This window comes from Podarcis erhardii (assembly GCF_964252035.2).
Source record: "Podarcis erhardii genome assembly, chromosome: 14".
Classification (NCBI taxonomy): domain Eukaryota; kingdom Metazoa; phylum Chordata; class Lepidosauria; order Squamata; family Lacertidae; genus Podarcis; species Podarcis erhardii.
The window spans coordinates 45,871,842-45,885,244 of NC_138503.1; the positions used below are offsets into that span (position 1 = coordinate 45,871,842).

The 13,403-nt window shown below is 51.3% G+C and overlaps 1 protein-coding gene across 1 annotated transcript; it reads right to left on the reverse strand.

Moving 5' to 3' along the window:
• Positions 1 to 1,391: 1,391 nt before the first annotated feature.
• SNN (stannin) lies at positions 1,392 to 12,654 on the reverse strand. The gene is made up of 2 exons (XM_081840164.1): positions 12,514 to 12,654; positions 1,392 to 3,318 (listed from the first exon to the last, which is right to left on the reverse strand). The coding sequence occupies exon 2, from the start codon at positions 3,225 to 3,227 to the stop codon at positions 2,964 to 2,966; it is 264 nt and encodes an 87-aa protein (XP_081696290.1). The 5' UTR covers positions 3,228 to 3,318; positions 12,514 to 12,654; the 3' UTR covers positions 1,392 to 2,963.
• Between the last annotated feature and the right edge of the window lie 749 nt (positions 12,655 to 13,403).

A 13,403-nucleotide genomic window follows, 5' to 3' on the forward strand; every position in this document is an offset into this window, starting at 1 on the left:
TCCTACTGCTAAGCAACACAGCTGGCAACAAATTCTAGAAGGGGAACAAAAACAGGTGGAATCAACTGGACCAAAGGAACAGAGGACTATATAACACAAGATGGCAGCCTGGGAGGCTCCAGGAAGGGCTGATAAGAGTGGAGAGCTGCTGCCAGTCTCTCTGTAGACCAGAAACCAGGAGGCCCTTGGGGAAAAGGGTGGCACTATTTGCTGGAAGCTGATAGCACAATTATTTGGGTGCAGCAGTAGCCAAAAGACTCTGTAGTGAGCACCCCAACAGGCCTTTGCAGCTGGCTCCCCTACTGCAGCCTGCTCCAGCCTTGCATTTTCCTCCCTGGTGAGCAATAAGTCACCTTCGTTTCCAAGGAAGGTAAGCAGGGAGGTTAACAAGAGGCCTGCAAATCTCCCTCTGCTATCAAGTGTGGGATGCCAGCTGCCACCCCTCTCTGGGACCTGCCTTCTGCTTCTACGACACACACAGGTTTCCCAGCACGTAAACAGAGCTGCAAATCGGTCCCGGGTCCATAGGACGCTGGGGAAGAGCTCTGCGCTGGGTTCTCAGAAATGGCTCCTCCTAACCCCATAGGGCAGCAGCCTTCGTCTGCCACCTTGGGCATTGTGCCATATTGCTGGCCCTCCTCAGCTCCCAAGAGAACTACAGGCAGGGGAACAGCAGGGCCCTGGCAAGAGCGAGGTTAACGGGCCATGCCCCTCTCTGTTCCTCTTTCGGCCTGGCTAGGCGATTCGAGGTACAGCAAAATGGCTTGAGAGGGGAAGTTTCTGAAAAGTAGGGGGTGACCCAATTTTGCAGAGAGCCTCACTGGTGATTAGGGGGCTTTCCCAGAAAAATAAATCAGTTCAATTTTTCTGTGCAAATTACTCTAAATTTACAGACAGTCATTTGCATTTTGAGAATCCAGAGAAGTTTCTGGTGCCCTCGAACAATAGTAGCCAACATGGTGCCCTTAATGTGTGGCTAGACTCCAGCTCCCTTCGTCCCAGCCGACTGACCATGGGGGCTAGGATGGTTGGAGACAAAGTCCAAAACTCGAGGGGAGCTATCTAATATAGCAACTTTTATTTTACTGCTGTTTAGCAAACAAAGCTAACTAAGCACTTTGAAAGTGCCACCCTCGCCTGATGATGTATTTGCAGTTGGCACCCATATTTTGAAGAAAAATACTGGATAGTTTACGGGGGAATGTTCTGCCCCACTCCAGTCTTGCTTGAAAAAATAAAATAAGGGAGGGGGAGAAAGAGACTGTCTTCTACCACGAAACCTTACCAAAGAAACACAACTGGGGTATTATGGAAACCGGCAAAGATTAAAGAAACATGAACAAAGGAAAGACTCTGTCTGCTCTGTCAAGTTATTTACAGGAGCCCTGTCATTTTAAGAAAGCAAACGGCATCTTATTTACAAAATACACAGATCCCGAGCTCTATACAGCTGAGCGAAAAGTCATGTGGATCTTGATAAAACAAGAGGTTGTCTACAAGTGTCCTGGCAGCCAGGAGTGCATGTAAACCATCAGTGCACCAGGAGATAAATTAGGGACTAGTTACATGAGAACAGCTTTTAAAAGTGGGAGCCTCAGCAGGGCGGGAAAAGCATTTCTTTACTCACATGCTTACTATCAAACCAGGCCTGCTCAGCCACCAACCACCAAGTCCACCAGCAGCCTTCCGACTATGTACCCATATTTTTTGGGGGGGGGGGGAGGAGAAAACACAGCTGTCATTAGCTGCTTGCTTCAGACTTGGTTAGATGTGGCAGCTTCCTCACAGCCACTACGCTTGAAGAGCACTCGACATCACTACAATCGGTCACAGCGTCACCAAAAAGCACATTTCTTTCCTTGCGCCTTTTTGCTTCGGCCCCCTACTTAAAAACACATTTTTTAAAAAAACCACAATCAACCTGCATTCCAGGAGTTTTGGAGGAGCCCCGAAGTCAGAGAAAATCCACTTCCCTGCTTCAACAACAGCTGCAACAAGTTAATATGACTCGGAAGGTTTGCTCGCCAATGGACAAGCGGGCGATTCAAAGGACAGCCTCTTCGACCCACAAGGTCCCCATCTAGTAACTAAAGGAGACACCTTCCTATCTCACCTACCCGAAAAGGCCTTGAAGGAAATAACTGAGCAAGAGATCCTGCCTGCCATGGAGAACAACACTTCCTTATTTGCGCTGGGGAAAAAACATGGCATCTAGCAAGATCCCACCAGGAGCCAGGAAGGAGATGATGAAGCAGCTTCCGATCAAGGAAGACTGTCGAGAGCGAAAGGTGGGGTGGGCTGGGGGGCGGGAAGCAGGCTTGGAAAGGAAAAATTGGGCCTTAATGGATTGTCGATTTTCTAGCATATAGGTGGTTGTTGTTGTTTTTTTAAAGGAAATTGAAGCATTAAAAAAAAAACTAAAAACACAGCTGCAACACCGCCCTCTCCCCCTAAAATGAAGCAAGTGTAAAAGAACCCCCTCCCCGCTTCCCAACCCTCCCCCCCCCCCCAGTTTGGCTTTGGAGAAATCCCATCGGCGGCCATGCGTCTTCCCGGAGTCTAGGAGTGCTGCTCTTCTCCCTGCCACCCCGGCAAAAGCGAATCCATCCCGTTCCGCGCAGAGGCTGCCTATGTACACGGCCAGTTCACAGTTGAAGTTCACATTATGTCAGTAGCTCCGTTCCGAAGAGGCTCAGTGGAATAATTCAAGTAACAGGCCGAGTGTTGCCATTCCCCTTTCCCGACGCCGCACCCCCCCCCCCCCGTGTCCCCCAACTGTCCATTGCCGGCAACGGACCTTGTGCCAAAAAAGGAGGCGATGCTCAAGGGGCAGAGGGGAAGCAGTCCTCAGTGCATACATAGCCACAGGACAAACCTCTCGTTCCGGGAGGGCGAGGTTTGCTTCACAGTACCGGTTCCCCAAAACCCAGCCACACGGACCCCCCCTTTCCCCAGACAGCCAGTTAGCTGTGAGCCTCGGTGCCGTTGGGGGTCAGCTTGGTTTTCCTCTCCATGCCCGGCCCGCGGGCAGAATACTGCACCAGGAGGAAGGGCTCTTTGGTCTCTCCCTCGCCCACGATGCTCTCCTCGTCCTCCGACTGGCTGATCCTCTGCAGGCGCAGGTAACACCAGCAGCCCAGGATCAGGGCGCCCAGAGCGGCAATAGCGATCAGGATGACGATGACAGTCACCACCCCGGTGGTCGGGCTGTGGTCCATGATCGACATGGCTGCCTCCTGACGACGACCGGCCACAGGCTGCCGGTTTATCCGTTTGGAGCCGGTCAGTCGGAAGAGGCGTTCAGCTGCTCCTTAGCTCCTGGAATATAAGGAGAACAGATTTCAATTCTTGTTTTCCAATTGATTGATTCCTTACTTGCTACGCACAAGAGGGTCCCAAGCAGTGCTAGAAACTCAAGATGTATAAGCTAGGCGCTAATTAAGTTGGAGGTGTTAAAACACACTATAATTGGGGTCCTGGCCCGGGAGGCCTTGGGCTAAGGGCTGCAGCTTGGTGATAAGCGCTGCTGCTTTTGTGGCAGAAGGTGACAGCTGTAATTCCTGATATCTCCTGGCAGGGCTACGAAGGAGCTATTTGGAGCCTAGCATTCGGCGGACTAGTTTCTACCACTGCGTCCAACCCCCAACCCCCAGCAATGCAAGACTCTTTTACCCAATGCAAGGCTTGAACCCACAACCCTAAGAGTCTTGTGCTTTATCGGCTGACGTTTTGGAATCCAACCCCCATCAGCCCCCAACAGAACAGCATATCATGGGGGATGATGGAAGTTGACTTCCAACCTAAGAGGTAAAGGACCCCTGGATGGTTAAGTCTAGTCAAAGGCAACTATGGGGTTGCGGCACTCATCTCGCTTTCAGGCCAAGGGAGCCGGCGTTTGTCTACAGACAGCTTTCCAGGTCATGTGGCCAGCATGACTAAACCGCTACTGGTGCACGGAGGACCGTGACGAGTGCCAGAGCGCACAGAAACATGTTTACCTTCCCGCCACAGTGGTACCTATTTATCTACTTGCACTGGCGTGCTTTCGAACTGCAAGGTTGGCAGGAGCTGGGACAGAGCAACGGGAGCTCACCCCGTTGCAGGGATTCGAACCACCGACCTTCCGATCAGCAAGCCCAAGAGGCTCAGTGGTTTAGACCACAGCACCACCCGCGTCCCTGTCGTCCAACGTACCCTCTGTCCAGGCAAGCCAGAGGCATCATCACAGCTGAAGGACAAATTCCAGTCAGGCAGAAACACTCAAGGATGCAAAGCAGAGAGGACGAAGGGGTGTGGCCAAGAAAGGGTGTGGCCTGGGAAGAGTGCTGTCAGCTCAGCAGAGGGCCTTGGGACAGGGCCTGAATTTGGTCCATCACTGCCCTACTGGGGGGGGGGGAGCCATCCAAACCCAGATCAATGTGCTTTATACCTAAAAGTCTCTACAAGGAGAGGTAGACCTTAGTGAAGCGAAGATGCTGCCCATTCATTTGCTAAGGTGCAGCTGGGTCCCGAGGGGCTTATCCTGACTCAACCGCAGTATCGCTGTCAGCTCACCACCCAGCCCTGTTCCTGCTGGTCTTTTGTCAGTCACTCCAAGATCTCGGGTTTGCTTTTTATAGCTATTCCAAGCAATTACCAGAGGATGCTTGAAACCTTGCCAGCATCCTCCACGCTCTCCGAGCATCGGGTGTCAAAACTGTGGAGTGGAGATGCTCAAGGCGGTCCTATGGAGACCCACAAGTTTCCGGAAGCATAAACCAAACTCCATCCATGCAATTGCTTGTGCCCGAAGCACCCTGCCTCTCTTACACCCTTTTCAACCCGAGGGCCACATCCGATCCAAGCAGCCTCCCGAGGGCCAAATACAAAGTTCTTATAAAAATTCACTAGCGTTTTGAGTGTGGATTTCTGACACATTCACGCCTGCATTTTATTTTCACTACCACATACATATTTTTTTTAGCAACACGTTACTGCGGTATACGCACTTTGCACGTTGCTTGGCTAGAGAACGGCATTGCAAAACTCTTGAGAAGAGCAAATCTGGAAGGGCGGTGGGTGTTTTGGATCCCGTACTGTTTCAGAAAATTCAAGTTATAAAATTAAACATGAAATTGAGAAAGTGAGTAAGAGGAAACTGGGTGGATTCAGGACAGATTAAGTCCTTCTTCGCACAGCACATAGTGAAACGATGCAATTCACTCCCTTGGGGAAGGCCACCCACTTAAAATCAGAGAATTGTAGCGCTGGAAGGGACCACAAGGGTCATCTAGTCCAACCCCCTGCAATACTTTAAAACAACTTTAAAAGAGGATGGGAGAAATAATAAATAATAATAATAATAATTTATTATTTATACCCCGCCCATCTGGCTGGGCCTCCCCAGCCACTCTGGGCGGCTTCCATAAAAAACAAAAATACAGTAAAATATCACACATTAAAAACTTCCCTGAACAGGGCTGCCTTAAGATGTCTTCTGAATGTCAGGTAGTTGTTTATCGCTTTGACATCTGCTGGAAGGGCGTTCCACAGGGCGGGCGCCACTACCGAGAAGGCCCTCTGCCTGGTTCCCTCTAGCTTTGCTTCTCGCAACGAGGGAACCGCCAGAACGCCCTCGGCGCTGGACCGCAGCATCCAGGCAGAATGATGGGGGTGGAGATGCTCCTTCAGGTATACTGGGCCGAGGCCGTTTAGGGCTTTAAAGGTCAGCACCAACACTTTGAATTGTGCTCGGAAACGTACTGGGAGCCAATGTAGGTCTTTCAAGACCGGTGTTATGTGGTCTCGGCGGCCGCCCCCAGTCACCAGTCTAGCTGCCGCGTTCTGGATTAGTTGTAGTTTCCGAGTCACCTTCAAAGGTAGCCCCACGTAGAGTTCAAAGGTAGCCCCACGTAGAGAAAGTCATGGAGAGAAGGCTGGAATCCATATTGGCTTTGCTCCACAGGCAGCAATGCATTTGAGTATCAGCTGGTCTCCCCACAGGCAGCTGGTTGGCCACTGTGAGAACAGAATACTGGACAGGATGTGGGTCACTGATCCAGCAAGTCTGTGACCTCCTGAATTAGGGAGATGCACATTAAATGCAAACCAAGCCCAATTCCTCCCTCATCCTGACTCACAGGACTCTCGAGGTTCTCTTCCTCACACCACAGCCAGGGAGAAAGAGAGTAATAATCATCCTCTGCTTGAAAGGTCACAAAACTCTCAAAGCTGGCACAACGGGTTTGGCGTCTCCACAAGCGCACAGGGGTGAGAAGGCGCCGCCGGTTGGCAGCATCCATGCCAACAAAGGGAAGGGAGCCCTGGAATGAATCACCTCCTCTTGCCATACGAGGGGAGATGGCACCAGTCTGGTCTGCAGGGTGCAACTGCCTGAGGGTGCAGAGGCTGCTGGATGAGGCCCAAAGCACCCAACTCCATCACCGTCTCCTCACAGCGGCCAGCCAGATGCCCGCAGAAAGCCAGAAATCAGGACCGGCGGGCAATGGCGCTCTCCCTATTTGCAATTCCCAGCCACTGCTGTGCAGACACAAAAACTTTAAAATGTGCTTGCAGTGTTTGCAAGCTGCAATTCTGCCCTGAAAAGTATTTTAAGCCACCGATATCTCAGCTTTGCTTGAAGGAGCTTCTTATTTCAGACTTTGTCAACCTGGTGCCCCTTGGGACGTGGGGGGGGAGGGGCTGTAGGTCCCCTTTGGCCAGTGATCCAAATTAGCTAGGCACATTTTGCACCTAGTTATTGGTGCCTGGGTGCCAGGATGGTGCCTGAAATCTCCAACTGGGGATCATTGGATCTGGACTGTTTTCACGCACTAATCCCCCAACCAGTAGAATTCTGGTATCTGAAGAAGTGTGCATGCACACGAAAGCTCATACCAAGAACTGACTTAGTTGGTCTTTAAGGTGCTACTGGAAGGAATTTGTTTTGTTTTGACTATGGCAGACCAACACGGCTACCTATCTGTAACTGTCAGTAGAATTCTGTCAGCTATATTTTATCTGGGCAATCAGAATGAATTTCAGGAACCAAAATGTTTTTTTTCTGCGCACCCCGGGCAGGAGCAGTGAACGTTAAGTTCATTGCCGTCGCTTCTCTTCACTTACCTGCCCTGCTCACAGTTGTGAAGAATACTCTTATGTTATGAATGGTCCTTGTCACCATTAAGAAAAAGAGGAATAGGCCAATATATGCAGTGGTACCTTGGTTTACGAACTTAATCTGTTCCAGATGTCCGTTCTTAAACCAAGGCATGCTTTCCCATAGCAGTGGGGGACTCAACTTACAAATGGAACACACTCAACAGGAAGTGAAACATGTTCTTATTCCAAGGCAACGTTCACAAACCAAAACACCTACTTTGCAGTGTTCTTAATCCAAGTTGTTCATAAACTAAGCTGTTCTTAAACCAAGGTACCACTGTATGTGGACAAGTGTCTTTTCTTCTTTTAAGTTCTCAACACTCTTATTCTAGCTCAAGTCTGTCCTCTTGAACAAGCTAGAACAGCTTGAACAAGCTAGAGAATCAATCACAGTCCATCATTTGAAAAATAAGACTTTAGAGCAGGCCTGCCATCAAATGGCAACTAGACAATGGAAACCTTGGTTTAAGGAGCCATTTGGCTTCTAACACTGCCTTTGGCCTGAGTCAGTTGGGTGCTTATGGTGTCCTTACTAGCTAAATAAGGTTGTTTAGATGGGAGTTTTCAGCTGCTTAGATGGAATAACAGATGGGATCTGGGTGGGGTGGGGTGTGGAGCTTGGAACGAGATCCCAACAAGTGCTGGAGGCAGGGCAGTGATAGATAACAGGTGGTAGAGAAAGGATAGCAAACATTCTGGATTAACCATTCCGGGCTTCATTCCACAGCAGTGAGACCCAAGTTAGGAGACATCTATGGCATGGCCACACTGAAGATGGCATTAATAGTAGCCCTATCTATAAAAAAAAAAAGGGGGGGGGGAAATCTGGCAAGTCCCCTATGAGACTTACAACATTTGGGCTTTTTGATCTAGAAAAAAAAATGTGACTAAAGTTATGGAAATGCCAGAGGTTTATACATTTTTTAAGACCATTGTGGTTTTGACAGGCTTTTAATGTGGGATCCCTTAATCAGATCTGTCATTATTGATGCTAGCTGCTTGCCAGCTCGATTTTCCGGTGCTCCGTTTTAACATTTCCAGAACGGCTGTTGCGCTTCACAGCTGCTGGGTGCCAGCCATTGGGGGGGGGCTCTCTGACCCAAACTGCAGTTTCTGAACTTGAATGTGAGCACGGTTAAAAGGTGACGTCGTCGCCCTGTACAGAACTAGAACTCAGAGCCATCCAGGGAAACTGGGGTAGCTGAGTCAGGACAGAGAAAAGAGCCCTTTACACAGCAGTACAGTGGTACCTCGGGTTACATACGCTTCAGGTTACAGACTCCGCTAACCCAGAAATAGTGCTTCAGGTTAAGAACTTTGCTTCAGGATGAAAACAGAAATCGTGCTCTGGTGGCGCGGCGGCAGCAGGAGGCCCCATTAGCTAAAGTGGTGTTTCAGGTTAAGAACGGACCTCAGGAACGAATTAAGTACTTAACCCGAGGTACCACTGTATTAGAAACTAAGAAGCTCACTAGCAGGGCTTGAGTACAAGAGTATCTCTCCTGCTGATGTTCCCCAGAGACTAAGAACCACGACACAATCGTGACTGGACTCACACAACCATTAACTCTCTTTTCCTGATGTTTCCCTACCTGCTAATTGCGGCATTATATCTGAGCTTGGGCAACACAGACAAAAAAGACCCCCAAACACTTCCAGATATACAGTGAAATATAGCACAAGTGCAGAGCTCATTTCGGTGTTACTTGCTTTCCAGAAAAAAAATAAGCAAACGACATGGAAATGAGTGCCATATTCCGCTATATTTCCAAAGCCGTGTGAAGGAAACTCAGATATAATGGAGGAAATTAACAGCTGGGGAAACGAAACAGCAAGTGAATGCAGCTAGTGTCAAAGTCATCTCTCTGCAATGTCGAAGTAGATTTCGCCGTCCTCTGAAGAAATCACTGCAAAAAAGAGGGAAAGAACCCCGTATCGGGTCTAGACGAAGGGCTTTTTATCCCGAGCATGTTTTGAACGCCAGCCTCTCTTAGGGGAAAAGTGGTCCCGTCCCCCGTCCCCCCATAAAAGCCAGGTAGCTGGATCTACTCAGTCTCTCCTGGCACGGACCATAAATCTCTCAGAACCTCACCAAGTCAGGGCGGGAGAACAACGCACACAAATCACAGCGCTAGTCATCAACCCAGACAGCGGTGACACAAAGTCACAAGGCTTCTGCAAGCATGTTTTTTTGAAAAAGAGATGGGAAAGTTAAGAGGCTGCAGGCCGCTCTTACTCCCAGTTGGAGGCCAGTTCATTAGGTCCACAGTGAGAGGGGCAGAAGTGGGGGTTATCCCAACAAAGTCTTCTATCAGATGTAGGGACAACCACAGCTTAAATCACTGCGCAACCTTTCCTCTGGATTAAGAAACACAGCGGTGCTGCAACTCCCCTCCAGACAACTGGTACAGTGGTGCCCCGCAGGATGAACGCCTCGGAAGACGAAAAACTCGCTAGACGAAGGAGTTTTTCGTTTTCTTAGCCGCTTCGCAAGCCGCATCTCCCTATGGGCTTGCTTCGCAAAACGAAGCTTGCCCCGCAAGCTCCGGGGATAGCGGGGAAGCGCAGCGCGCCTTCCCCGCTGTCCCCGGAGATTGCGGGGCAGGCAACGGGGAGAAGCAATCTTCTCCCCGCCGCCCCTTGCTTTAAACAGGTCCGGGGACAGAGGGGAAGGCGCGCGGCACTTCCCCTCTGTCCCCGGACAGTCTCCATAGGAACGCATTGATTGATTTTCAATGCATTCCTATGGGAAACCGTGCTTCGCAAGACGAAAAACTCGCAAGAAGAAAAAACTTGCGGAACGAATTAATTTCGTCTTGCGAGGCCGCACTGTCCTTAAACAATCGTAGTAAAAAAAGCCACCAATAGGGGATTGGGGACTTGACATCTTGAAGAATTGTAGAGTTAGAAGGGACCCTGAGGTTCATCTAGTCCAATCTTTCAGCCCATGAGCTGTTCGAGAACGGAAGAGGCCGTCTCAGAAAGCGGCAGTCTCTCGTTCATCGAGACAACTATGCAGCGGCGCTGGATGCCAACCCATCAGGGATGCTGTAGCAGTGGGAATCTTCAGCATCTCAAATGGGTTGGACTACAGGACCTTTGAGGTTGCTTTATCACTTATGAGCATGGATCTAGTCCAATGATAATTCCCTGGGCTTGGAAGAGAGGGGTGGGCCGCTATTACGGGCAGAAAAAACCCACACTCACTTAAAAAGCCCTGTTTTTACATCACAACACTTCACCTCCAGGGCAGCAGAAGCTCAAGGGACTGCTCTAGAAGTCTCCTGGTCTACAGCTCAGCTCTGCTTGGCTGTCACCATGTGCACAGAAAGCTGCTCTATGCATTGGGCGGCACTGCCAATATTCAGTGCCAAGGATTCTCAGGCAGGGACTCTTCCCCAGCTGTGCCTGGAGACGCCCAAGACTCAAAGTGGGACCTTCTACATGCAGAAGAGTTGCCCCACCGCTCAGCCACAACTCCTCCCGGAAGGGTCCCAGCTGTGTTTATAATCCAGTGTCCATTCCAGTCTGCGGGCAAAGAGGATTACATAATCTCATTCGTGCCAAAAGCCCTTGATGGTGGAGGAGAAACCTGGCTATCTCGAGCCACACGGCAGCTCTGCGGCAAAGCAGTCCCCGGCGTCCGAAAAGCCGCCACCATAAACGATGCACGCAAACCCCATTGGCCAGAAGGAAATCAAGGGGACAGGTCATTTGTACATCGACGCCAAGGGGAGCGTCCCACACACTAACAACGACGCGTAGCACCAAGCAACACACAGACCGCCTCTGCTGAAAGGGCAAGCGTTCAATGGCTCATTATGCTCGCCAACCGACAGTTCACCAAGGCTGCAAAAAATGAGCATCTCTCCCCAGCCAATGATGTTCCGCTGGCTGGAGGCATCAAAAGCTGTCTCCCTCCCCCTGGGAAGCCCCTTTCCCCTTGCAAGCAAACCCTGGGGTATTCAGTTCAGTTTCCCCTCTGCCTCCTTCAGATTCTGCAAATTCTCTAGATCCCCGGGGAAATGCAACGCACAGCCCCCTTGGCCAGAAATAAACACAACCAGCTGCCCCCAACTCCCAGCGTCTGCAGTTGTCTGCTGAAGGCATCCTGACACCCGCTTCCTGTCCACTCCACTCCCTGCACAAATGCAACCACAGCTGTGGGGCAATGCAAACCTTTGGTGCGTGACATTTGGGGGGGCAAAACGTAAACAGACAGAGCAGGCTGTCCTTTGACAGGTTCCTCATCTCTGCCCAAACAGAGGGTCTGTTTGGTTTGGGGTTGATAGGAGCAGGGCTGTTGCAGGAGGAGAAGGAAAAGGAAATATTCTGGGCGCAATTGTATATTTTTTCCCTGGGGAAGCAGGACGCAACTGAGTAAGAGCCGCGAGGAGAGTGCGCTGCCGTGGCCCCGCATGTCTTTGCATGCGCTGGGATGGCGACGTGAGCAGGGGGTGGGCTCTGCGCTCGGAGGCACATGGCGCAGAATGTGGTGGGGTGTGGGTGTGGGTGTGTGTGTGTGCGTGCATGCATGCACTGCCATGGGCAGGGACCTCCCCCCCCCCCACAAATCTTCGCCTAAAAGACAGATTTTACGAGGAGGGAGAAGAGAGAAGGATGACTGAAACACGCAAGTCTGGAGGGGGCTGGGATCGGGGTGGGGTGGGGGTTGCAACTCAACTACGGCCAACTATACCAGGCCTCTCAATTGGGTGGGGGGGACGGGACACAGAAGACGAAGACCCTTCCCCCTCCACACCAAGCTGCCCGAACCGCGCCCCATGCACTGGACCTTTGCATGCATATTTTTTTTGAGGGGGGGGGGTCGGCTTTGCTACGCATGCATGCAACGCAGGCGCGGCTTTTGCAACCTCAGCAGCCACCCCTCCAGCCCCCCACCCACCAGGCTGCAGCCGCAGCAGCTCGGCTGTGCGCAGAGCCGGCCTCTTCCTTTGTTCGCGGTGGCGGAGGAGGGGCGCGGGTGGGGGAAGAGGAAGGGGAAAGGGGGGGGGGGGAACCGGGCAACCGCCCCCGCCGGATCGAAGGGTCTTGGCGCCGCACTTTCCGCCTCTGCACCCTCCGCAACTTTTCTGCAACCACCAAGGCTCGTCTAGAGAGAGGTGGCGGCGAGGGGGCTTCCCACGCGCCCCCCCCCTTTAAACTGCGCCTCTCATTTTATTTTTGCAAAAGGATCTGGGGTGCGGGCCTAGCTTTCTGCCGAGGCCCCTATATCCCCCCCCCGTATGCAAACATGCACGCACCCACACATACAAGCAAACAAACAGCCATGCATTGCCTTCCTTCCCGCCCACCCCCCCAGCCGCGATTCCCTGCAAGCACCCGCCTCCCCCCCCCCGCGGGGAAGCTCACCGGGAAGGCGCCCCGCGACGCCCGCCTGGCGCTGCTGCCCCTCGCTCGCTGGCGCTGCTGTTGTTGCTGCTGCAGCCCCCCCGCCGGTGCAGCCACCATCCCGGAGCCGCCGCCGCCGCTGCCCAGCACCCCGAACTGCTGCCACCCGCGCCGGCGCCCGCTTTATATACCGCGGCGCAGCGGCCAATCCGCGGGCAGAGCTCCGGCCCGCTTAGCAACAGCTGACGGGCGAGGGGCGGGGGCGGGGCAGGCCACGCCCACTTACAGCCCCCTCCTACCTGCCTGCCTGCCCCGCCCCCAGGGCTCCCTAGCCCGGAGGAGCTCGGAGGTCTTTGGCGTTAAGGATGCAGAAATAAACTCTTTGGGTTCCTCCAGTTCTCCACATTTCCAAATCGGTTTGGCGGATAACACTCTTTTTAAAGCCCCCAGGAAAAATAAATAAATCAGCATTTAAGTGGGAGTTTCATTTAATACAACGCGTTTTGTTTCTATTCTTTTGGCAGGCAGTATTGCTAGCCACGTAAAGCGATTTCCCCTGATATTATTCATTGTCATTATTTACGGTATATCCCGGCTTTGCTCACGCAAATTAAAGCAACCGAGACACAGGAAGCTAAATAAAACATATAAACGATAATAATTAAAAAACAATTAAGCCTTAATAGTATTAAAACAATATACAGTGGTATCTTGGTTCTCAAACTTAATCCGTTCCGGAAGTCCATTCCAAAACCAAGGCGTGCTTTCCCATAGAAGGTAATGCAAAACAGATTAATCTTTTCCAGACTTTTAAAAACAACCCCTGAAGCAGCAATTTAACATGGATTTTACTGTCTAACGAGACCATTGATCTATAAAATGAAAGCAATAATCAATGTACTGTACTATAA